The 25,549-nt window shown below is 47.7% G+C and overlaps 8 protein-coding genes across 8 annotated transcripts; 3 read left to right on the top strand and 5 right to left on the bottom strand.

Annotated features, from left to right (window-relative positions):
- Positions 1–189: 189 nt before the first annotated feature.
- Positions 190–2,601, bottom strand: F4822DRAFT_444764 (uncharacterized protein; the record flags this gene model as incomplete). The annotated part of the gene is made up of 4 exons (XM_051463289.1): positions 190–1,388; positions 1,448–1,714; positions 1,780–2,431; positions 2,496–2,601. 4 exons carry the CDS (start codon positions 2,599–2,601, stop codon positions 659–661), a joined length of 1,755 nt encoding a protein of 584 aa, XP_051312144.1. The 3' UTR covers positions 190–658.
- Positions 2,602–2,809: 208 nt separating this feature from the next.
- Positions 2,810–4,170, bottom strand: F4822DRAFT_314191 (inositol monophosphatase). The gene is made up of 2 exons (XM_051455370.1): positions 3,969–4,170; positions 2,810–3,814 (listed from the first exon to the last, which is right to left on the bottom strand). Exons 1-2 carry the CDS (start codon positions 4,084–4,086, stop codon positions 3,018–3,020), a joined length of 915 nt encoding a protein of 304 aa, XP_051312143.1. The 5' UTR covers positions 4,087–4,170; the 3' UTR covers positions 2,810–3,017.
- A 272-nt stretch (positions 4,171–4,442) lies between these two features.
- Positions 4,443–5,729, top strand: F4822DRAFT_409870 (Ribokinase-like protein). Its single transcript, XM_051458695.1, has one exon. The coding sequence runs from the start codon at positions 4,703–4,705 to the stop codon at positions 5,672–5,674; it is 972 nt and encodes a 323-aa protein (XP_051312142.1). The 5' UTR covers positions 4,443–4,702; the 3' UTR covers positions 5,675–5,729.
- A 36-nt stretch (positions 5,730–5,765) lies between these two features.
- Positions 5,766–8,080, bottom strand: F4822DRAFT_314167 (uncharacterized protein). The gene is made up of 2 exons (XM_051455369.1): positions 6,841–8,080; positions 5,766–6,791 (listed from the first exon to the last, which is right to left on the bottom strand). Exons 1-2 carry the CDS (start codon positions 7,803–7,805, stop codon positions 5,858–5,860), a joined length of 1,899 nt encoding a protein of 632 aa, XP_051312141.1. The 5' UTR covers positions 7,806–8,080; the 3' UTR covers positions 5,766–5,857.
- Positions 8,081–8,356: 276 nt separating this feature from the next.
- Positions 8,357–9,508, bottom strand: F4822DRAFT_431237 (UBC-like protein; the record flags this gene model as incomplete). Its single annotated transcript, XM_051461448.1, has 4 exons — positions 8,357–8,437; positions 8,502–9,238; positions 9,298–9,392; positions 9,447–9,508. 4 exons carry the CDS (start codon positions 9,506–9,508, stop codon positions 8,357–8,359), a joined length of 975 nt encoding a protein of 324 aa, XP_051312140.1.
- Positions 9,509–10,171: 663 nt separating this feature from the next.
- Positions 10,172–12,195, top strand: F4822DRAFT_314087 (FAD/NAD(P)-binding domain-containing protein). Its single transcript, XM_051455368.1, has 2 exons — positions 10,172–10,572; positions 10,645–12,195. The coding sequence occupies exons 1-2, from the start codon at positions 10,530–10,532 to the stop codon at positions 12,015–12,017; spliced, it is 1,416 nt and encodes a 471-aa protein (XP_051312139.1). The 5' UTR covers positions 10,172–10,529; the 3' UTR covers positions 12,018–12,195.
- A 122-nt stretch (positions 12,196–12,317) lies between these two features.
- F4822DRAFT_431235 (uncharacterized protein) lies at positions 12,318–12,658 on the bottom strand (the record flags this gene model as incomplete). Its single annotated transcript, XM_051461447.1, has 2 exons — positions 12,318–12,335; positions 12,419–12,658. The coding sequence occupies 2 exons, from the start codon at positions 12,656–12,658 to the stop codon at positions 12,318–12,320; spliced, it is 258 nt and encodes an 85-aa protein (XP_051312138.1).
- Positions 12,659–14,338: 1,680 nt separating this feature from the next.
- F4822DRAFT_431234 (putative riboflavin biosynthesis protein Rib7) lies at positions 14,339–15,280 on the top strand (the record flags this gene model as incomplete). The annotated part of the gene is made up of 1 exon (XM_051461446.1): positions 14,339–15,280. One exon carries the CDS (start codon positions 14,339–14,341, stop codon positions 15,278–15,280), a length of 942 nt encoding a protein of 313 aa, XP_051312137.1.
- Positions 15,281–25,549: the final 10,269 nt, after the last annotated feature.

Raw genomic sequence — 25,549 nt, 5'->3', positions numbered from 1 at the left:
GCTGCTCAGGCAAGGGGCGGCTAGCATTAAACCAACCAATACTTTATACTTGTACACCTTGCAATAAGTATAGCCCTTTTCAAAGGAAGGAGCCTGATAGATCGTCCAATATTTATGCGCCACGCTTCCACCAAATTTAAGGATAGCCAACCAAATGTCCACCTAATGTTGAGACATGCCGTCACCACAGCGCGCGTTACAGCGGGATAAAGCACGCAATTAGGTCCCTATGTCCGCACCTAGGGTCCAGGGACATATATCACCCGCCGTGGCGAATCTGCGTTGCAACCTTTTATCGCTGTCGCTACTACCCGAGACATGTACACCCTAGGGCTGTATGGAGAGCGTAACATACGGGTGGGCAGCGTATCATCAATTGGAAGAGATACACTTTCGTACGCTGACATTCTACCCATATCTAATTGTTCTGCGTGGCCATATCACCAGATTCAAGCTACGCTAACACTCTATTCTTTCATTCAAACATTAACATAAGATATATGCAATTTTAATCTTTATCTTTAGGGCTCTAGGGGCTAGTCTTACAACCCTTCATCTAACCCAACGCCGAAAAACAAACACCACCTGTGGTATTACCCCCAAACTCCGCAATTACCTCTCCATTCCCTTTTATCACAAATCTAATATCTACTCAAACTTACGCACAACGAGAAGCCTCGAAGTACCTCTCCATTTCATTCATCGAGACTCCCAAGAGTTGTGATAATCGAAACCTTAGCTCATTCAGAGAGATCTCAGAGCGGCTTGGGCTTAGTGGCATCTGCTCTTCTTTGGCTAGCTTGACGTATCTGGGCGTTGACTGCTTTCTCTTTTCTTTTTCCTTCTCGTCATATTCATATCTTGGAACTATTATTCTTTTCGGTTTGAAATCCCCAAAACAATGTCGCCGCGGCGGGAGGGGAAACATCTCTGGTCTTGTTTCTGGGGTCTGAGGCGATCTGAGTGAGTCTAAAATTTCGCTGCTGAATGTTCGCGGTATTGGTGTTGTTGCGGGTGATAATGGTGGCGTAAGTAGCGCCGTATTCATAGTTGCTGAAGTTATAATGGGGGAGGGCTGGAGCGGAGGTCGGGGCTTTGGCTCTTCTATTACGTCGTCAGTAGCGATCGGTAGGTCTAAGTCGGGACAGAGGTAGCCATCATATTGCGGTATACGGAACCGTGCTCCAGGCGAACGGTTCCACGTCCAACCTTGGCCAGTGCAGTGGAAATCCGGTATGGCGGCTGTCGCGTGCTCTCTATTTACGGTAACTTGTACATCTAGGCCGACGTTCTTGACGATTTCTTCCAGCGTTCGGGGCTGGATGATTCCGCGTAGATGATCGTCTTTGGCTTCTTCCCAGCACTTTTCGGTGAACAGACGAGCCACACTACGGATATTATTAGCTTTTAATTCCTAGGTAACGTGCTGTTCTAAATAACAACTTACTAGTCAACAGGTATCGAGTAATGAGAGCGATGCTTAGGACGGAATCTATGGTGGTCCCAACTAAGCGACTGCTTCCATGCAATACCTTCCGAGAAATTTAATTCCTTCCGCTGAGCGAGGCTTTTTATCGGCACTGGTGTCCAACCACCAAAAATGGATGCTATGAAACTATCACCAAGCTCCATTTGCAGATCGGCGCCGTAGAAGGGCTCCCGTAGGTCTTCCGTAAGGGCGCGACGATCTTTCCAGTACACTGCGTGGCCAAGTCTAAATCCATTTTATTAATCCTGCACTCACACGAAACTCTCCAAAAAGAAGGGGGCTTTACTCACTCATGCAAAATAGTCACAGCAGCCATAAATGCCGTCAAGAGATATTCCTCGCCATGTTGCTTCCCTTGCCGCCTCAGTTCCATTAATTTCGTGGGGAACTCGGCCGCCAGCAGGACTGCCAACTCCCGATCTTTGTTATCTCCACACCTCCTATCCCATGACTGTATAGTCTCATACTGATCTAGCTCATCAAGCGGTAACCCGTTTCGCGGATGTCGACATGTATATCCTACCCAACCCCGCTCACGGAACATATCCTGATCTAGCTGCCACGTTATCGCTTTCGCCATCTCGCCCCTAAGTTGGTTTTCCGAGGTATGTATCCATTCGTCCTTGAGCTCCGACGAAGCCCACGCGGCACGGTGATGCCTGACAATGGTCTGTGGAACTATCTCGTTGCTATTTCCCGAACCCGCGGTAGAATGCGTGAAGCTACATCGGCAACTAGGTTTCCGTCCGGGGTAATTCTTTGTGAAGACATCGTGGGCAAGGAAATCGGATATCCATGGCAGCCCCGCGTTTTCTAGGATCCGACTCGCAAGTAGTAACGGCTGTTCTAACTCCCTACGAAGCTCTGGGTTTGTATCGACCCAATTCGAAAATATTGGATTGACTTCGCCTTCTAGATCTAGTTTTCGAAGCTCTGTTATCCCTAATCCTAGTTGTTAGATACATTCTCCCTTGGGGAGCACACGAGAATACCGAAAAAAGCTTACCAATAACACCACATTTTCGGGTTTCCTCTCTATTCCATGTCTTCCGCCATGAGCCAGGCTGTATTGAAATTTGATTATGTCGAGCGCTGATTGTATATAGTGTCATCGTTTTCGTTCACATTAACTTCAAGTATTAGTCGTCCACCCGGTCAATTGCCCAAACCCAACCAGTCAGTATAGATGGACATGAAGCTCGTTAAATTTATTTAACATCCCTCTATTTTTGAAAACGTCTTTGAAAGAAACCCGTTGTTAATACAATCGATTGTTAGAGGAGTTTAGCATTCCAGACAATGCCCTCAAGTAGGGAGAGTCTGGAATGGGGTAAGCCAGGTACCTAGGCCAAGTAAGTTGTAGGTATGTATGGTCTATTAATTTGGTAATTCTCCATCCCTTCTCTTTGTCCATGCCCCTTCAACGGAACAGCGTATTGTAAAAAACACGTCCCTTCCAATAAACCACCATCGCGCTTTTCATAGCCCTAGATATCTCAGATTTCGCGTATCGCGTAAGGTCACTATCTTAGCTCTCATATTCCATCCGTCCTTCACCAACAACCTTCCAAAACTCCTCCACAATCTCCTTCTGTCCACTCGGCGCGCCACGCACGGCAAGGTATTTGCGCCCATCAATCGGAGGATTCCAATCGCCCGGATTTCCACTCGCCATGATACCTCCAGCCTCAGCCAGTATAGCCCACGCAGCGCATACATCCCAAGCCCAACATCCGCCCTCCCAGTATAAATCATACTGCCCCGCAGCAACCGCACATAAATTCAAAGCAGCGCTCCCTAAACTGCGAAGTGAATGCACCATCGTACCACCGGTCTCCTTACTCGCGCAAAGCTTCTTAAAAACTTCAGCTTTGAGTTCGTAATTTGGTCCATCGCGCGTACTACCCCATTCTATACCCACAAGACTCGTATCCAAGCCCTTCAACGGGGGCGGGTTCTTGGATAGTGGTAGTTTACTCTTCCTCCCCTTCCCACCTTCCAATCCCCAAACCGCACCTTGTGTTAAATAAGCCCCCTGCCCGCGGATTCCGGTGTATAATTGGTCGAGGTAGGGATTATACACCACTCCGACGGTTGGGATGCGATCAACGGCAAACCCGAGTGATATACAAGCGTGCGGGAAGCCGTGCACGAAGTTCGTGGTCCCGTCGATGGGGTCGACTATGAATGTCGGTGCGGATGTTACTTCGACCCCCGGTTTGTAGGTTTCTTCGCCGATGAAGGAGAATGTTGGGTATGCGGCGGAGAGACGGGTGGATACGAGGGCTTCGACTGCTTTGTCGGTTTCGGTTACTATGTCTGCGGCTGTATGTATCTGTTAGTGTATATATCAGGTTACGCGTAAGTATGTCGTGATATGTTAGATAGTTGGTTTTGTGAAGATCTCTCAAGAAAACTTGTAGTCTGTTTGAAGCTATCGTGTACTGCGTTTGGAGGGGTAACAGGGTATTGATCATACAATTCAACTTTGTTCCCGTAGAAATATCAGTAGGGTTTGCGGACAGTATCATACGGCCGGCCTCGTGGGCCACCGAGATGAGGGTATCATGGATTTCTTGTAGATTTAAGTCGGCCATTTTTTGTGATTTGTATTAGTCTTAAAGAAGTCCTTATTTAGAATAGAAAGAGACATTTCGAAATGAAGCTTTAGCAACTGTAGCGGTATGGCGTATTATTTAGGCGGGGTAGTTATGGTGCTATAGGGATGGTGGGGTGGCCAGTCTTAGCTACATGTGTGTGAGCAGGGGTATATGATTGGCCAATTAGTCTATGAATACATAGCCAGGTACCGATATTAATATCTCAAGCTCATTCATTCCTGTATTAAAATGACTTATATGAGTAGTTGGTAATTATGATGCAAATTTTGAAGCTAGATATCCCTATACTATCAATATGAGAAGTATGGCTTGTATGAGGATGATCAAGATAGGTGTCTAATAGGTACTGGTTAGCCGCTGTGGAGTCCGAATAACTCCGCTAGCAACTCCGCTATTCTGACGTTTAGTGATCGGTTTTGTCCACCAAGCCTTAAAGTCATCCGATATTCCCCTTAATTACATCCATCCAAGGCATTTAAATAGGAGAGCTCACGCTATCTCAAGGAAGACACAGAAATCCCATTAACACGGGCTTGAGATACCAAATATTCTCATTTTCAAGTAGACTTCATATCTCTATCTCATAAAAATCATGGCGACCAAGAACCAACCCCCAGTCATCACAGTCCTAGGCTCCTTGAACATGGACCTAGTCTCCTACGTACCACATCACCCCCTCCCAGGCGAAACCCTAACATCAACCCGCTTCTCCGTATCCCCCGGCGGCAAAGGCGCCAACCAAGCCGTAGCCTGCGCAAAGCTCTCACGGTCATCCCACCCCACCAGCACCGAGAACCCCACAGCCAACATCCGAATGATCGGCGCCGTAGGCCAGGACACATACGGCACACAACTAAAAACCAATCTCTCCTCCCACGGCGTCGACATCTCCAGCATCCTATCCCCAGAATCTCTCAAAACCGGCATCGCTATAATCCTAGTCGACGAGCCCACAGGTCAAAACCGCATCGTCCTCTCCCCAGAAGCAAACCACAGTCTCCAAGCCTCCTCCTTCAACACTCAACAGTCTCTTGGCTCCCCACTACCAGATTTATTAATCATGCAACTCGAGATCCCACTCCCTACCGTAGTATCCGCGTTACGCACCGCTAGGACCGCAGGTGTAAAGGTCCTACTAAACCCCGCGCCAGCACAGGAATTACCTGCGGAAGCGTATGACGGACTAGCGCATCTCGTCGTTAATGAAACTGAAGCCGCGATATTGGGCGGCGTATCAGAATCTGACCTCGATACCGAGGCCGGACTTGAGGCTGTGGGGAAGACGTTTATCTCGCGAGGCGTGTTGAATGTGATTATTACGCTAGGAGGACGGGGTGTATTTTATATGAGCGCCCATGGGAATAAGGGCTTAGTCCCGGCTGAGAAGGCTAAGGTTGTGGATACTACGGCGGCGGGGGATACGTTTGTAGGCCGGTACGCTTTGGATGTTGTATCGGGAAATTTCCAAATAGAGGATGCGGTTAAGAAGGCGAATCGCGCCGCGGCGAAGACAGTAGAGAGGCTAGGAGCACAGGATTCGATTCCTTGGCGTGATGAGTTGTGATGGGTTGGACGTGACGATGATTAAGTTGCATAAAAAGGGTAGATAAAAAATAACGGGTTTTCGATTGCTATACGGGCGAGTCGCCCGTTTCATTGAGTTTTTATTAGACTATTTGAATCCAAAGTGAAAATTTCCCTGCTAATTATTTCTGTTAACCGGATTCTCATCCATTTGACCCATCATTTACTGCCACCAGCCTCCTAAACTCCACCGCCCCTCTCTCTTCCGGCCTTGTCCATGTCTGTGCCCCTGTGCTTCAAACGACACGTCCTGCCGCTCAAGGGGACTCGGTGTCTCATCTACCTTGTTTCTTTGCCTGTTCTCCTTACCCTCTATCCCTTCTGCCACCGATGGCACTAGGCTCTTCAAGCTATCTGCACCGATAGACCTCCTGTTACGCGTAGCAGTGTCCCGTATTTCCTCCCGGCGCCGCTGAACGTCCGTCTTGGACTCTGGGCTCGGCGCATCCACAAATGTTGTTGCGGCCGGGATGCGGTTGGCCTTGCTGGTGACATGGAAAGCTGGGCGTTGGCCAGACGACGTCCGACGTAGTTCCGTCCAAATCTTTCTCGCTGGGTCTGGAGAGAAGCACTTGAGGTTAAGACTCGTTTGGCGTTGGGGTATGGGAGGGGATGTTCTAATGCGCTCAGGTGCTTTGATAGTGTCTTCGCTTCTATCAGTTTGTGTATTCATTCGGTTAATTGCTCTACGAGAGTATGGCCGAATTGGTGTGATCCTGCGTATGATTTCGTTGGCGCGAGCTGGTCCCCAATGCGAGGCAATAATGGCGAATAGAGGATTCGATGTGGAAACTGGTTTAGGGGACCATGCGGAAGTTGGGTCGTGTTGATTTATGACGCCTGTAACTGTCGTCTTTAAGCGAGTCTGGTGGGTTGAGATACTATCCTCGGTGGTGGCATTCTCAAATACTGGGAAGCCTGAGTGGCAATAATTGATACACACGTGGACATATTCAATCCGAGAACCCCCAAGCTGAAACTCGAGGTCCGCGATTAGACTTTCTGAGTCGCGACTCGAGATATTAGAATTCCGGATTTGGGAAGCACTTAGCCGAATGCAAGCTAATATGAGGGTACTCGAACCGGGGTTTATCGTTCTATGAGTTTATGAGTATAACTGTTTCAGTATATTTTAGAGTGACATACCCGATTGTAGTATCACCTATGAGATCGATAATATTACCTCCTGTGGTTGGCAAAACGTCTACATTTATGTTATATAGATATCCATATCTTGACGATCTGGCATCGCAATGACGAACGGGGATAAAAGGTGCTTGATTAGCGCCAGAGTATGCCGATTCGTGATTTGAGTTACTGGCATGAGGATAAGACAATTGACCGGATATCTCAATAGCTGTCCAGATGTATGATTGCCCATCATTCAAAGACTTTGACTCTGGTGTGATAGACACATGCGGAATGAGTAAATAAGGATCAAGGATGTTATTGTCAAAACCCCGAGCATTGGCACTCAGACTATGCGCATCAAATTCGTTAAGGCGGGAAGCGGGTATTGAAAGACCAGAATATGACGATTGATCCCACGAAGTGTTTGATACGTGCTCATCAGAATCTCTGAATATTGAGTCTGAAGTGTCGCTCAAAATTCGTGAGCCATGGCCATGATGACCCGGTTTAGAACACGACGCTCTTCGGTTGGATAACGAGCGTAGTTTAGTGAGAAACGTAGGGGATACGGGGCGGCCAGCTTGTAGACTCGATGTGCGCCGAAACACTGGAGCTTTTCTGCACTTTGGCGTTATAGGACCTTGAGCTTGACTCAAAGCTGCGACTCCCTCATTCATGGAAACTGGAGGCTCTAATTGAAACCTAGGTATTTCATTTGTATTTACTGAGGAGTTTCGTGATCTCGCTTCGAAGCGCCGTCCAGACATTTGTTCATTGACGTTGCTTCGATTCTTCCTGGTACTCGCTCTTCGGAGAGGTTTCCGACTCTTCACAACGGTCAGCGGTTGATCAGGGCCACTATCGAAACTTTCACTACTGATCTTTCTCGGACTGCTTCGGAGGACCTGCATGGACTTCCCTCTCTTGATTACGCGTAGGGGAGAAGGGACATCGGCAGCCGAGGATTGTTGGTCTCGCATGATGAACGGGTTGGGGCCTAACAATAGTCCCCGTTGGCTCGTCCTTAGTTTGGCCGATAAAATTGCTCTCAGTGGTCGAAAAGCTCCCTCCCGCTGGATCTGAGAGGCTAAGAAAAGTTGTTGATGGGTGGTTTTGGCGTCCTTGCCGCCGTAATTTTAACCGGCCACCACAAATCCTCGGCAAGAGATCGAAACCTTTCAGCACCGTTAAAGCAAAAGTCACAAGCAAAGCAGTCGGGATTAGAGCAATAGCGCAAATGATACCAGGATGTAGAGATTGGTCGGACATAGCCAATACTTGGGTTGACTGGACCTCAATCGTATAACCGATATCAAAATCAAATTCGAGTCGTAGGAGTAGTAGATAGCACGATTACCAAATAAGCAGTGTATACCTCAAACGTGAGGATTGATGATAAGAGGGTAAAAGGAGAAGTAAGCAGAATATCGTATTGGGTATCATGAGTATGAATATGAGAGTAGAAACTATGAATGTGGGCGTAGTCATAAGAGAAGATTGGCTTTCCATCTGATATATAGGGCAAGTTCAATCAAGGATCATCATTCAAGGTTCGCAAGAGGTTTTCCTTGGCGGCATCCACGTCATTGTCTTCCATACTGAGAAAGCGTATCTGTGTTATGTTAGTGACTGGAACGTGCCTACTCGAGCTTTGAATGAGTCAAGAATAAACTTACGACATCGTCGGCGGCACCTACCCCGCCAAATAGGACAGGCTCGGATAAACTTGCATTTACAGCTTTTTTGACTCTTTCTTCCCACACGCCTTCCCAATTCCAATCTCCTGGTTTCCTTACAGCTTCAAGGGCCTTTTTAGATTCGGCATCAGCGCTTTCTGTCTCAGTACCACTAGGGGTATCAGAGAACACCTTCCCGCCATCGGCACGGTGTGTCCTCCAGGCATGCCAAGCACCAGGATTCCCAGCAGCCTCGATAGGTATAGAATCTAAAACATCTTCATCGCTAAATGCGCTGCGTATATATCGGAGCACTTCATATGTGGAAGTTTCGCTTTTTGTAGTTTCTGCGAATCCTGGTGATGCGCCGACAGCCGATCCCTTCGAACCCGGTGTGCCTGCGCTGCTCATTGAGGGTGGAGGCGGTCTATGGGGAGTTGATAGGCCCTCTTGTTGTCCACTAGATTGCCTACCACCAGCGGCATTTTGGCCCCGGCTTGAACGCCTAAACCAGCCAGGAAATCCATGCCTTAAACTGAACCCTCCAGGTGGTAACCGCTCGGCATCGGTGGCGCTCACTGTACCATTGTCTTGGACGTCGGTCGAATACATGTAGGTACTTAGGGGAGTTATCAAAGGGTGGAACATATCGGTCGAGAAGGTAACGAGCGGTGGTAATCTTGGATATGAGTCGGGAAAGGATATTTGGAATCGTAGCACGGCGGGAGCGTAAGGGCCTTGTATGAACAGATTAGAAACTCGTGAGTGCAGCCAATGCAGGTACCCGAAGTCTCACCATCTCGAACGAAGAGTACTCCGGACCACAAACCCGGATCCCCTGGTGTGAGGCTTACAAAAACGCCATCAGGACAAGCTTGCTTCAATCCAGCACTTCAACTTGCTAGTTAGCATTTACTTCTAAGGGATACACACGGCAACACGTACAACTCGACCAGAAGATGTTGTTTCCTTAACGCCGGCAACGCGCTAAATCTTGAGGAGGCCATTTTTCTTTTTGCCTCCTAGATTATGAGCGGCCGTGTCTAAGTTAGGAGAGTAAAAGAAAGAAAAGGAGAAAAGTTGTGACGTTGAGACAGTTAGGGTCTGTAGTCTTTCATGCGTCGCTGAATGGAATCAACAGGGAATAGCTTCTTATCGATAGATAGCCGACACCTTGGAATCGGCGCTCGGTGCAGGGGTAGATCCATGTTTCTTCTTAAATACATAGATATAGGTTATATAAATGAGCCTTATTATACGCAATATGGTATAGAAGAATACTTTTTAACATTAGCTTCAGCGGATACCTAGGTAGTCGACAAACGCCCCAAGATCAACAGCTTCCACCTCTACCAGGTAGCTGATGTCGCTCATGATGCAACGTGATGAACAAAATCTTATTTCTTCTACCTAATCATACATATACATCCAAGATGTAGAACACTGCCTTGACCGAAAGAAGAAGATCCACCTCTGTAGAATTCCAAGTGGAACAACTAATACATCTTACAAACAGAACGGACGAACGAACCACGATGAGTTACTGCAAAGAAAGAGGCCAAGCCCGTCAGACTAAATAGGCCAAATTATTTTCCTCCCTATTCAACCTATCCACCAGGCTAATGCCGATATACTATGGCGACATGGAACAACCCCTCATTAGCCGGCAATCATCTCGCCCCACCCTCCTTTCCTCTACGCATTGGCGATTCGACATTCTAGGCTTGCCTTATTCCCTCGCGACCCTCGGGACAACTATCTAAAGAAAAGACGGCAGAATGTCCGGTTCGATATGGGTCATGGCCCTATCCAGAGAGCCGCTCTTCATTAAGATGAAGCTACTACTGCTGCTGCTACATACGTCGAGTTTTCACACGTAGCGGTATTTCCAAGATACCTATTACTACCACTGCTACATACAAGTGTATACCGTATACTTTCAATTCCAACTGACGATCGAACCATACCTTCGTTACACGATACGATACGAATACTCGTTACTACTGATCTCGATCATTCGTAGTCGACATGTCGGACTATAGGGATCTAAGGATATCCGTCATTGGCGCGGGTGAGTTATCCCGCGGAGAGAAAAAGACATAATGCCAAAACGTGCACAGCGGCTGATGTCGCCTCACCATAGGTATGGGCGGCCTTGCCTGCGCGCTCGCCTTCGCCAAGAAAGGATTCAGGAAAGTCGATGTATACGAGACAGCTTCAAACTTGGGCTTTGTCGGCGCTGGTATTCAATTGGCGCCGAACATGGCTCGCGTGTTGGACCGTTGGGGTTGCTGGGACGAAATCCTAGCTGAGGCGACCAACATCAAGTCATCTAGTATCCGCGAAGGTTCGACAAACCGCGAACTCGTCCACGTCGAGATGCCCGACATCGAAGAGAAGTACGGTTACCCCCATTGCACAGGTCACCGCGCCTCGCTGGCTGGTGGCTTGTATGAGGGATGCAAAAAAGAGCCCGCTATTACCTTCCATTTCTCGACTTCGTTAGAGAACGTATCCTATTTCGGCCCAGACAAGACAGTCTTCACAGCCAAGCCGCGTAATGCCGAACCATACGAAGTAGAAACCGACGTCCTCCTCGGTGCCGACGGCATCAAATCCGCCGTACGGACCTCCCTCCTCCGCGCCCTAAACATCACGGCCGACGTCGAAGACACAGGCCAGGCAGCATACCGAATCATGCTGTCGCGAGAGCAAATGGAGCACGACCCCGAGCTTCTCGAGCTCCTAGACGCGGATTGCGCGCTTCGATGGATCGGCGAGAAGCGACACATCGTAGCGTACCCGATTAGCAACAAGACTATCTACAACCTCTCAACATGCCAACCCGACGTCAATTTCGCCGCCGCGACTAATGCGACATACACAACGAAGGGAAGTAAGCCGGCTATGCTAAAGGTGTATGCCGACTTCCACCCCATCGTCGAGAAGATGTTGAACATGGTGCCCGAGGGTGAGGTCTGTGAGTGGCGTCTACGTTCGCACGCCCCACTCGCCAGCTGGGTGCTCGGCGGTGTCGCACTCGTTGGTGATGCTTGCCACCCCACCCTACCGCATCTCAGTCAAGGTGCCGCGATGGCCATTGAAGATGCGGCTGTGCTAGCGGAAGTCGTAAGCAGCGCCCCGGGCGGTGGCGCCGACCGTGAGGCTTTGTCGAAAGCGTTGAAGGTGTACGAGCTCCTACGTAAAGAGCGTACCTCCATCTTAGTAGAGCTAGCGGCGTCGTCGGCGCGCACACTACATCTTGGCGAGGGTAAGGCGAAAGAGGAGCGTGACAGGCAATTCGCGAATGCGAAGAAGAGAGGTACCCCGATCCCGGATAAATGGGCTAGTCCGGAGGTTCAACATATGATCTACTCGTATGATTGCGTGAAAGAAGCTCAAGAGCTATTTGAAGAGCTATACGGAACACTGGCAGAGGGGTATCTCGGCTCCGCGCCAGTATCAAATGGAAACGGGATCGCGACAAACGGCCATGCGAATGGCGTCGCGGCGTAGAAATTAGAAGTTGCATATCAGAGTAGTCATTGCATTTGTACGAGAGCATAAATGAGAATTGTAGAAGTAGGAAGAAATATCAATGGAATTGATTCATCAACATCGCGGGCTGCCTGTGAATAAAAGCAGCAGCAGAATGCCATATAAAATACAACAAAGGAACCTATTGATCCCGTAAACCCGTTAACGCCAGGCTCCGGAATATGAAGTAAGGGTTGTTACCCTCGGTGATATGCATCCTTCCCTTCCCTTCCTAATACCAATATCAAATATCAAAGCCGCCGTCGCATCGCCCTTACTTCATTGCGAAATCCCCTCCTATGAAAGCATCTTCAGTCATCCTTTGATATCCGTCCTTAAAACAAACAATCCAAGCAACAACAACAAGCCAACGCACCGACCAAGAACCCAAGACACCCGGTAGCTCCGCTTCCACCGCGATCACTGCTCTGCGGAGGGTACTGGCCTTGCGGCGGGTAGTATCCGCCTTGTTGTTGCGGAGGCGGGTAGTAGCCCGCTTGTTGCGCTAGGGGGGGACCGGGCTGTTGTTGGTAGCCCATGTTCGGGTTCGTTTGGTATGCGGCTTGAGGCGGTTGTGGGGGGCCTTGGTATGCCGGCGGCTCTTCGTATTTTTGGGCCATCTTGGTTGTTCGGTTTAATTTGGTGGAAGCTGTGGTTTTGGAGAGTTGAGATACGATCGCGATGGACGTAAGGCGAGGCTCTTGGTTTGGGCTCGCAAGGTAGGCTGTTATTCGTTGCCTTTTATATCGGTAAAGCAACTCTTATATTGGTGAAGCAATCAGTATGCTTTACCAAAGGCTGATGATGGAATTTGTAGGTAGTTAGGTAGGTGAAGATGAGAAGGAAAAAGGTGAATAGAGTCGCGGGCTTTGTCGTGGTACAAATAGAGAAAGATACACGGATGAATCGGGTGGATTATTCTCAACGGCGCCGAGATTTGGCGCTGAAAGAAGCCAAGGTGCGTGTTGTGGCGGAGCGCAAGGGACGCGTGGATCGGCGTGAGTTTGAATGGTTTGAATGAGAGCACGAACTCGTGCGGTGGTCACGCCTTGGCGGCGAAGGGGAACGGAGGATTGTAATGTCTTGTACCGTTTGTAGGTAATGTAATAACTGTCGTTATGTATTTGTTTGTAAGAGAGAATGGGTTAATCCCAACAGCAGGAAGGCTTGGTATATCGGCAATATGTAGGTAAGACAAGTTAGGATTAAAATAGAAATTATATAAATGAAAAAGTAGGTAAGCTGCGAGAAGAGCAAGAACAAATAGCGATCCTACCTCATTCAAACAAATTCAACTTACGCTATGAACCATTGTCATAGGAATCACAGATCAAACAAACTACGTCGCAAATTCCAATACATAACTTTATCGTACCCCCAACAAGTTCGATGCTCATCATGGTACCTATCCCCCCGTCACATATGAATATACGTGGCTATGCTTGTATGTGCTGCGTGTGTCCATATTGCTGCGCCTGGATTGAATTGGATGGATGGGTTAATTCAAATGTCCATCGGCCGAATCGCACGGCTTTACGATTTACACCAAGCACTACTTCCGAACAGGATAGTTTATATACGATGTTGACGAGAGCGACATGAACTTGGTGTTTAGCTTACTGCTTCCTAGCGTTTTAGCAGCCCAAGTCAGTAACTGATCTTCCAGGAGAGATTACTATTACTTGTGGGTGTTGCTTACCTATCTCACCTATTTAAAGAGCATAAGAATCCACGATTGGGCTTGAAGATAATTACCCTAGAAGTTTTCATTAAGAAGTGTTACAACCCTTTAAAATATGAGATAAGGAGACTAGTTTGATTTCAGAATAGTTTCCGCATCGGTTTCAATAATTCTGTCACGAATTAAATGAATTTGAGAAATTGATCGTTGGTCTGTCAAGAATTGAGCAGCCAAGTACCATCACGTCTCCCTGTTGCTGCATGACAAGATTCATAGAATAGATCTATGCACAAATGGGGAAATAGTTTAACTATGACTCGACGCTGATTGGTTGAATGACCCCTGCACAAATCCGACACTTAACCTAGTTTGTCCTTTAACATATTGTGCATCATCCGAGGATATCACATTCATTCTTTCTTTCTATATCAAGACCAGCTAGCGTGGCCGTCAACTTTATATTCTTCTCCTTAAATTCATCGATACTTTCAAATGTTATAATAGACAGGCCCTAGTCGTCAGCTCATGGTAAAAGTGAAAGCAACTCAAATCACCCATTTCTACGACCACGGAATAAGAAAACGAGGGAAATATTGCTTTTTGTTAACCCCTCTTTTCGATGGCTGAAACACCATTAGTATTCCCGTCGGTTGAAGCACAGCGGCTAGAGCACCATCTTCCGCCATTATTTACAGACCACGGCGAAGATGGATCATCTTCACCAAAATTACCCTTCGTAACATTGACATTCGCTACTTCACTTGATTCGGCCCTGTCGCTCGGCCCTGGTATCAGGACGGTTCTTTCCGGACCCCAATCCAAGGCCATGACACATCACCTTCGTAGCCGTCATGACGCCATCTGTGTGGGAGTCGGAACAGCCCTAGCCGATGACCCCGGACTAAACTGCCGCCTCGCATCCGAGTACCCAACCCTAGAAACTTCCCCAGCTGCCGACACAGCTGGCGTTGGTGCGCTCCTAGGACTCGCCGGAAAAGCTGCGGGTAGTGAGCGACGTAACACATTCACAACGCATCAGCCACGGCCGATAATAATCGACCCGAAGTTACGCTGGGATTTTACTGCCGAGAGCAAGGTCTTGCAATTGGCTCGGATAGGCAGGGGTTTGGCTCCGTACATCGTGACGGCTGTGCCGCATCCCCCAGAAAGACGGAGGAAGTTGTTGGAACGCCTCGGTGGGAAGTTTATCGTCCTTGGCGGACCCCAAGGCAAAGGATCTGAGAAGGATTCGGAGAGTCAACGTTTCGATTGGCATACCATATTAGCGGCCGTGCGGGACGAAGGGTTGAGGAGTATTATGATCGAGGGCGGTGGCGGTGTGATAAACTCGTTTTTATCTGAAGAAAATGCACATTTAATCGATTCGGTCATTGTAACCGTTGCTCCGACTTGGCTCGGTCAGGGAAGCGTGTATGTCTCTCCGCCGCGAAAGACCGGTTCAGATGGCAAACCGAGAGCCGTGGCTCGGCTTACGAACACAAGCTGGATGCCTCTTGGGGAAGATGTCGTTCTATGCGGGAAGATCGCGCCTCAATCCTGATGCTCTTGACAGAAACCTAAGAGCATATATCGCCTGCATCGGATGATGTCACAGAACGATGAGGCTTCGTGGAACGTTCCATACTATGCCATAATAAACCAGTCTCAATGCGTCTTCGACGCTCCCGAACCACGGCCGTTATCGATTTACTCGTCGAAAACCCAAACCCTTAAGCTATGGATGTGGGATATTATAGAGTTCCACAGGTACATGCAATTCATCGGGTTTTAGGAGCAATGGGTCTGGATAGTTATCTTGGGCTTTAGCGAAGGTCTACTGCCATACGATACCCGTCTACCCATGAGATCTTTCCAATTGTCTATACGGATTGAGTCAAAGCAATTTGAAACCTAGAATCACTATACCGAGTTCTCACTAATAGAGTATAGAGCCATCATGGCGGAAAATCATAACCACAACATTTCAGAGAATGTGATTGAGTCTAGAATCCATATGGCGCTCTATACTCGTATCTCTATACTTAGCAAGTAGACCTCAGCCGGATGGGTTTGGGGGTGGGCTCAACGCCTAGTTTCTCGACATCTCTCTAACACAAGGCATATAGGACAACACTAACATAGTTCCTTCACGTACGACCATAGAATCTGGAAAACTCGGGGTCCCGTCCGCTCCCCCTTAGATAAACCTGATATCGTCAAATCAGTAGTTGGGTCGGTGACGACCAGCGAATACTTGATGTTGTACGTTTTATTTTGTCTTTTTGTCCTCTCTGATACTTGGCAAGAGGCTAGCGTCGAAGCTAGAAGGGAAATCCACCCTTTTAGTGGGATCTCGGGGTCCCTGATTAAGATCAAGTAGACTATCTAGTCGGTCTCTCTAGAGCACGGAGGATCCTCAGAGACTCCCCTGATATGGTGCACGGAAATCAATCTTATATATCAAGATAAACACTAAAGAGTAGCGAGACCTATAGATTAGCTTACTGACCAAAGTCTTTGCGTTACCCATTCCTAGGAATCACAGATAAGTATTCGGCAAATTCAAGGAAGTCCACGCTTCAAAGATGCAGCCTACCGCCGAGCGAGTCGAGAAGGAAGAGTAACTAGTTGGAGAGTTCTTGGGGGGTGCCACGGTCTCTGTTCGTAGGAAGAGCCTCATCAATCACGCCAACAAATTTGAGGCCTAAGTTTAGGCCGCAAACGTGCACATAGATGACGCCGAGAGTTGGAGAAATGTAATGAACTTAACGGGAGTTGACGGAACTAACCGTCGATCCCAACATCGTCGCCGTCATGATTCCGGGATCTCCGGTTATTGAAGAAGGCAATTACCACGGGAGTTATCGGGCGTCAATTTCGAGTTTCCAGACCTGTTTCTCAGTAAGCAGTCTGCCGCCAGAATACGACCTGGATACTGATCATGGACACGTTACACAGTACTGAGACATAACTCTTGTCCGTCGTTGGTGGTTGGCAATATGTGGCGTTTTTGGCTGCTGTACTTCATGACAGCCTGCCTGCGACTATACCAGATTGACTTGGTTGTCCTCTCCCTTCCTTCCCGCAATGGGAAATATTAACCCAATACATTGGATGAAGTGGCGCCGGCGGGAACCAGGAAGATCATGTGCGTTCACCGAAAACCCTTGAGATCACTCCGCAGGTCGGCGGAGTGGCGGCATCGATGCCTTATCGGGCGTACATTAGTCCTCCGGGCGGCATATATATCGATGTACAGATACAAATATATGTAGCCCATGCATATCACCCCCACGGTCCCATCAGCCTTATACGTCAAGAACGTTGGGGGTCAGTGTTGGTGCATACACGTTTCTTCTCTTGACACGCGGGAATGCGGGTACGAATTCGAGCGGGGGCTTTCTTACTGGCGGAAATTGAACCAGAAAAAGAAGCAAAGTAAAATGGGGAGAAAAACAAAGGGTTTGCTACCGTAGTTGTTCCCAAGAGACTAGGAATAATCGACACGCCATATGTTGCCAACCTTGCAGCGAGCTTACGCAATATGCAATGCGGAATACTTAGAGCCAACGCCAACCACCCACGAACCCTTACTCTTTCATCGAAGTATAGGCACACACAAAACATAAAGAAGCATATTGGTCATACAAGGGACGAACCGGTCCGGCCTAGTCCAGGATAGAGGTGCAGTAAACGCCTGCGTCGGACGCATACATTAGTGCTTATTCCTAATGCAGATCAGACGAAAGCTCGGGAGCTCTCACCCTCGTCGCTAAAGTTCTGGGGGGTTTGTCCAAGTTGGATCCAGACTGTCGGTTGCAATCTGACTAAGTAGCATCCAACGTCGAAATGTAGTTAAGACTTCCGGCCCGAACCCGTCATGCTGAAGAATGGGTCAAAGAAGAAAAAAAAACCATAAAACCGAATATAATAAGGGAATATACGTATATACCTCGTTATATACCTAGGTAATTAGGTATAGCTTTTATTAGGTGTTTACTCATTATTATTATCCCGCCTTCTCCACATCCTTAACCGCCTCGACGATCAACCGGTCTAGAACTTCACCATACGAGGTTCACATCTATGTCCTATCAGCATGCGATAAGGCGCAGCAGGCCGTAGTAACAGAACCGGTTCTGCAGCAAAATAGGATCCTTCCATGCTGCGTTATAGTCGATACGAAGTCAGGTGGCATTAATTACCGTCGTAAGAATGCCTGCCGTTATGTAGGTAAGGTCAGTTAAGGTAGGTAGCCAGAAATAATGTCCTATAGTCCCCATAAGCCCGAAAGAAGGAAAACTACAACACATAACATAACCCAACCTATACGATTACTCAGATCACTTCTAAGCATCGTCAGCCCAGAGAATTCGAAGCATGCTGAGAAGAGTTATAGGGCTCACTTAGAAGGCCGGAATATCGTCCCGTATGCCGCTTACAAGGTTGCTAACCGTGAGATCTATATCCCGCTTCTGTTGTTGTTCGACCGCCCTTAAGACCTCTGACCAACCTCCCCCGATGATTCACCCTTCCCATACACGTCCGCCCTATGCAGTCCGCCCACACCCACCTGGAGAAAGAAGGGGGTAGTCAGCTTATTATATGATACACCCCGGTTTCAACTGACCGCACTGTACTCCCCATAAATCGAGTGTGTATGCTGTGCCCTACTTGCCTATCCACAGCGGGAATGCAGGACAGCGTTAGCGCGGGCGGCTGCACGCACGGGAGCTCTATTCCGAAATGAGTAGGTGACCACCCTCTTACGGGTTAAGATCCGAGGTGTTTCTTGCTGACCATCATGAATTTATGTGTTGCTTTCCCGCCCGTCAGCCTTAGGTAGAGCCTAAGTAGCTACGAAGTATCATGAACTTAGGGATGATCATCATAGCAGGAGCTGACAATAGTTGCATATCGTATTGGAGGGCATGCTTGCTACCTACCGCTGGATTAGTGATTCGAAAGGGAAAAAAAATAATCAAGCAAGCCAAGCCGGCACACCTACTAAATTCAGGTATAAGTTGTCGTAACTGACGTTACCCTACGTAACGATCTTCATTGGATCTTCGCTAGTCCTGCAAGTAAACTTGGTTACCTTACTCTGTAGTCTCCGTGGAATCAGGAAAAGAATTGTTCGAAAACAGGTAGGACAGTTCCATATAAGCTATGCTACCTAACACAGAGTCCAGTTTCCCGGTCGTTGCTGTGAGTCCATCGACCCACATTAGGGTAGCAGATAGATGATATACTACCTACTTAGATTGGTAGGTCAAATGGAAACCACGCGGAGTTATTCAATATTACGCCTTACTCCCGCACGCCCTCCAATCGCATCTCCGATGGAAAGTGCCATTGCTACTGATCTCCGAGTTCGCTGAAACAGCAGTATGCATGTAACTCACAATCTCCTATAACATCCCCGCCTCCTCCATAGAAGGGCGGCTATAACATACAGCAGAATAGGAAGTTCGTCATCAGTTTATACATGGGTGCGCGGTATTTATTGATAGAGGACGCGTTGCAACGCGATCTATCCTATACATGGTATGCGACACTAGGGTGTGTAAGTATAAGTAATCACCGGTTATCAATTATACGTTACTCTGGGGAAAGAAGGAACTTTAGGAGATAATTTCCTGTTATGTCTTCTCCTAGTTCGTTGGGCTTATCCCTGCTAGACAGGCAAAATATCATGAGATTATGACAACGGACATTCTCCCCGGATATACATTTACCTTATCTGACGTGATTTGGAGATGTATGTTGGGAGGCTGAGCGTTAATGTTGGAGCAGGAGTTCACCGGGTTTCGTTGTATAGAACTGCGGCGACCAGCTTGTGAAGTGAAGTCGCTTGGGGTTACCGATTCAGTAAACCTGCTCATCCCGACAGGTTATAATGAAGTTATTATGAGGATTGCAGGATTATTCAACTCTCAATGACCAATAAATAGAGTAGCAGTATAGGTTAACTAACTTGTAGGCTGCGGTTGAACATACCAAATAAAGCAGACACTACATCATAGTCGACAAGAAGTATTATGTTACTTGCGTCAACCCATACTAAACTAACATTCTTACTAAAATGGATGACGTATACATGGACTGCTTCGTAAATGATGGGGAAAATATTGGTTTTATAGAGGCCAAATTTTCGGCGTGCTAGTCTAATGGTTGTGTCTATAACGTCTCAACACCTACTGGCTTTACGCACCCACCATTAGTTCAGCCCCAAAACATAGAACTATCGGGCTTTATGCTGGAATATTGAACATTTAAAGAATATGTAAAGTTGCGCTGCAAGCTAGTATAACGGCCGAAGGCTAAACTCAACTATATATGGGGAGAAAATGTAGCTTTGGTGGAACAGAATGAGCCAACATTTAACTCAACTCACGTTATCATGAAGACATCTGCCACTACCGGCAATGCGTAAGCCGTCAGTTTGACGATCTCTGGGAATAGAATGAGTGAAGGCGTGGTAAATCCTCCACCAGATATTAAGCCGACCTGTGGACTTACACATATCTATGCAAGCCCTTATGTGAGGAAGTTGAACAATGCCTCCAACTGGCTTTTTCAATGATGGTCGTAGCCCTAAAGAATCGATGCTAATTCGCTTGTTACCTCGGTAGTTAGATGACTACCCACTGTAGGCAAATCATTCGCCAAGAAATCAACGCCAGGGGCGAACCACGGCGCTGGAACCACGCTATGATGGTACGGTTAATGAATCCTCGCGATGCCAAGACTTAATCATGCATCTTCTAGGTTCTCCAGTATCTTGTCGATTGTGTCAGGGGAGTACGTGTGTGGAGAAAGGAGGGAGTGGGGATTTGCACACAACTTACCGTATGCACCTACATACAGGCATACGTAGGAAATATACCGTCCAAGTAGCGATGGTTTGGAAGGGGAAAAGATAAATGGAGACCTAATCTAAGCCTATCTCTCTCGGTTGCTCGGTACAAGTCCAGAATGGATGTTGTTGCGAATTTGTAGCCAATTTGAGGTAACAGACAGGCTGTCAGGCGATCGCCGGCGCCTGTTAGAACGATCGGGCTCAAGTTTAACTATATGAGTAGTTAGTAGGTGTCGCCTTTTCGACATACCCCTTGTCACCACCTATTCGATAGCGGAGGGAGCAGTGGACTATCACCCAAAGGACCTTGTGCTAAATAGGTAGCTACCTAGGTAGGTAAGGGTAGTAAAGTGCGATAGTAGGGGTTTCTTATAAACGAGAGGAATGTTCACGATTAAACTCGGAGCATGGACGAAAGCTACCTAATTCAGCCGTGTTAATGAATAGCGCGGCCATCGCTCGAATACTGATGGGGTTGGTAATAACAGAAGCCTGATGATTTGCTAGGCTTCATGAATTGTTGCATTTTCCGCCTGGTAATCGTTTGGTGATGCGTATAAACCTGTGAGGTCTATATACGATGGATCGAACACGGGGATGAGATATATAAGGTTATACGCGGAGAAGGGCTTTTATGCCGCGTCGTATGTAATGATAGCACGCCACTATTTTGAGAATCTCTTTTCCTCATTATAAGGCAGCATAAAAGGTACATTAAGGAGTCTGTGAGAATATTTTTTCGGGGTCTCCTACATCAAGCCACTTAGTTCTGAGAGCTTTTGGGAAGGATGAGCTTACATACCCCTGCAACTTCAACATTCGCCCATGGTTGATATTTGACAAAATATTCCAAGCACTAGAGACGCAACCACCAAAGCGTTTCAGATGGATGGTGGCGACCGTTGGAGAGCAGAAATTTCTTAGATTCCCGTCCTGAATTCGGATTCCCCATGGAGAGATTAATGAACGGCCCGAAAAAAGATACCAACGAAGCCTTCTCCGATAACTTATACCAATCAGCTATTCCTACCCCGTTGTGGTATTCTGGGTATGAGCGGGGAAATGGCATATCGTGGACTCTCTCTAGATCCTCAATACAGAAAACTTGGATCTAAGTCGTGAGGATAGCCGGCGAAACTTCATAATATCTCCGCCAATTGCCCGAAGCTCGGCATCTGTTCATGGATTATGCAGCTGCCGGGCTTATGGTGGCGCCACACATCTCGTCAAATCCTGCCTTAAGCAGTGTTGAGATTGTTTCGGACCTTTTTGTCCAGCACCGGGATAAATTCGTCTACCTACCCAAGTTCATGAAGCCACTGACGAACCACATCTTTAAACGACCCGAACGGCTTGATTAATTGCGGTGCCTCACTATTTGATGGTGTTACCGTTACCTGCTGAAGATGCCTCGAAGCGCATTGATTAGTAAATCTAGCGACATGTTCGAAGAGAGGGCTTAGATGGATACACGTAGACTGAACTAATGGTACATTGAATGGAGAGACGTTGTGATAAACGACAGGAAGTAGGGGGGCGCCAAGGGTCTGATATCCACGAGGTGATAGAACGCATCTTCTATCGCTTTTGGGCGATCACTTGGGGAGGAGAAAAAAAATTCCCCCCAGTCACAGCTCAGGGCTGTATGTCGGCTTATCTTATCCGGCCGATGACGTGCGATTGGTGTCCCTCGCCTGGAATTCTAAGGTTCAGTGCCAACAAAACTGCCCCTTTTCAACGAGGCTTAAAAAGCAATGTGCAAAATTATGAGGGGTTTCGCCCGGCAATGCGAAAACGATTATGATGATGAGCAATTCTCATCCCAACACGGCAGATGAAGCCAATAGTGTAAAGAGAATTTTGCTTCTTGTTGGGGACAGTTGAGAAACGCCGGTAGAACTTATCTTTTTGTCATTTATGATAACAACGAGAACGAACTCCGCGTGTGATTCAGCTGACCTCTAGTCAATTATGATATTTGTGGGTTTGGGTAACTTACGTAACCTGCCGTGGTTCGCATCCAAGGCATTCTTGATATGTGACCGAGATATCTCGTTGGCTACCGCGATGATGCGCCGCCCTAGCGATTTCGTTACGAGACCACCCAGCTGCCCATCTGCAAGGGGCCTCAAGCGCGGCAGGCCTGCAAGGTGTTTGTGTAACCAAACCAGAACCATACTATCGCAAGACGAGGCTATTAGGACAACGATCTCCTATTCAATTTCCCCTTAGAGCACGGCCAGTAACCTAGCCGAGACTACCTATCATCCGGTATTCCCATGAGAATGCCACCGTGACAAAGAGATATCATGGCTACCTCTATTATCGTCGGCATTAGCGAGAAGCCGAAAAAGGAACTGTCTAAGTATCTTTGAAAGTCAATATTTTCGAGAAATCGTCCCAGGACGAGGATAAAGTGCTTACTTTCCGCCCGACGGATTTAAGAAGCGGCCCGTGCCTCGCCCTCGGATCTTCTAATCCCAAGACGTCCCGGTCTCTTCGGTGAGACGGTGAGACGGTGAAGAATGCATGGTGCTAGTTTTGGAGAAGGTCTAGGGTTATTCGTACCTGGGGATTTATTACTAAGCTGTCGGCAATCCTGTGCTTTTCAGGTTATTGGTATTGGCTTTTCCACTTACGGACATCAGTCTTGTTGACTTTGACCTCAATCAATCCCAGAAATCCTACGTATCTGGTTCAGCAGCGCCGCTTATGTTAGTTGCATCCAAATCAGTAATAACACATCGGCATATCGCAGGCCTAGACCTGTTTAGAATCATCCCACTCTCAATTGGCACTATGTAGGGGGGTGATCAGGGTGAAAAATATAGGTATTAGCGGTCAACCTGCTGCGGTAGGGTCCAGCGATCTGTCATCTGCCCTACGAATGCCCACAAAGTACCTAACATAAGCAACTCATCGAGCGGGGTTGTCTGTCGCCGTCTTAGATTCAATTGTCAAATTGCTCAGCCTACCTACCGGAAAGGTAGCTAATGAGCTTTTGCTGTGGTGCATACCTTGCCTCGAGTATATGAAACCAACAATGTTGCCCAGACACAACCGACGGCTTTTTTTTTCTTTTCCGCAGAAATGTCTCATATACTGAAGATAAGACATTAATGGGCTCGTGCAACGCGGAGCGAATCCGGAAAGCCCGGTGACACCCTCTTTTTTTACAGGCCATGCGCCTCATCAAAAGGTCGCAGGTACGGCGCGCAACCTGCAGGGAGGGGTCCAAGTTGCGTAGTCCCAGCTGCATATACCGGGAACCCAGTTGACCTCATTTAGAAGAAAAAATAGTAATGTTAGTTCAAGGGCACAGATAATACGCTACTGAGCGAAAAGGTCCCTCTGCAATGCTTCATGCTAGCATTCATTTGAGTACAACCGACTTACTGGACAAGGACTTTGACGAAGTATATCCTCAATAGGAAATACCTGGAATGAGGTCACATGTGCTGCTGAGCAAACACATTATTCGCGACATATTCAGAGTGTATGCGACACTAGTAAATTATGTAGTCGAGTCGGCAACAGCTCGCAATATTCTTGTACCTAGCTGTAACAAAAAGTTGGTTAGTACGGACCTCGCATATCACACACTGCATCTGCATGACGGGACGTATGCAGATCGGATTTGAGTCCCGGGCCGAGACACCGTCACCTAGCAACTTGAGCTCGGGTCGTAGCATGAAGGTTAAAGATTCATTGACGCAAGTGTTTGCTTTGATCTCCACGACAGGTTCTAGAGCCCAACGATCTGCACATAGATAACTCGTGCAAGGATGTTGCAAAGATATGAACATTGCCCGTCATTATTTAGTTGCGTATCACAGCCACTTGAATGGGTCTTGGCTTGCAGTCGAAAGAAAAACATGACCAATATAGGCGTTCTCCTCGGGATATCTTGACCGGTCAAGGTAATAATACGCATCGCGTCGTCGGCGATCTGAGGATTTAAGCCTGGTTGCTGAAACTAAAGTCTGTGGTTACTAGATGGTACCAACCGATGCCGTAAGGGGTTGCGATCCGATGGCTGTTGAGTAGGAACAGCATGTGACCACTTTATCAAAGTTATCGGGCGTCATTGTCGAATTTGGGAGGTTAAATAGTATGCGGTAAGCTGACGAGATAGTAACCGTCTGGATCACCGTGCCTCACCAACACAGTCGTGGGGACACGTAGAAGGGGAATAAAAAAAAGAAGGGAAAAATAAATAAAAAATTAAATCTAGACACCAAGCCGCATGCCAACGCCTCCGATGTAGGACGTCAAATCATGTAAGGCAACTCCCGTAAGTCGGTCATACGACAACGGTGACGAGCTTGGCTTTTTTTTCTTTTTTTTTTCTTGTCTTTATTTTCTTTTTCTCTTCAGCCGACTAGGCGCATGGGTTTGGTGATGCAGTTCGACAAAGGTACATTGCAAGTAGATGCTACAAAATGCCTGCAATCTAAATGCGACACCAGTTGCTGAATCAACACCCTTGGATACAGGATAAGATGACTCGCAAATATGATTTCACATTTAAAGATATATAAAAAACCCATCGGGGGGGAGCTAATGAACGGGAGTGTCCGAAGTATACAGCGTAAGCCGGGTGCCGAGGCCAGAATACCCAAGTACTGCGGGCCAGCTTATGCAGGCCAGCATCGCCGCATATCTGACCTGCTATAAGGCCATGGCAGGCAGTTGCCTTGAAATGAGTCTTGCGAACAACCGGTCGATCACACGCGGTGAAATTCAGCGAAGCTCTGGCCGACTCGATTGACGTAGCTCGGCTAGATCATACGTGCAATCGAGGCCTAAACAGGTTGGGCGAATGCAGCTTGTTGTGAGTCTGTAGTTGATACTTTGACGTAAGTCACGTTAGGACACATTGGTGGCCAAAAGACGAAGCCCGCGGCATCCTCCATCCTCGGTGAATGGGGTGGATGGTATACTCCCGAAGTTTTAATCCATGATTGG

The sequence above is a fragment of the Hypoxylon trugodes genome, assembly GCF_022578975.1.
Source record: "Hypoxylon trugodes strain CBS 135444 unplaced genomic scaffold F4822scaffold_7, whole genome shotgun sequence".
NCBI classification, from domain to species: Eukaryota; Fungi; Ascomycota; class Sordariomycetes; order Xylariales; family Hypoxylaceae; genus Hypoxylon; species Hypoxylon trugodes.
The sequence above is the reverse complement of the archived record's forward strand: the minus strand, read 5'-3'. Positions and strand labels throughout refer to the sequence as shown.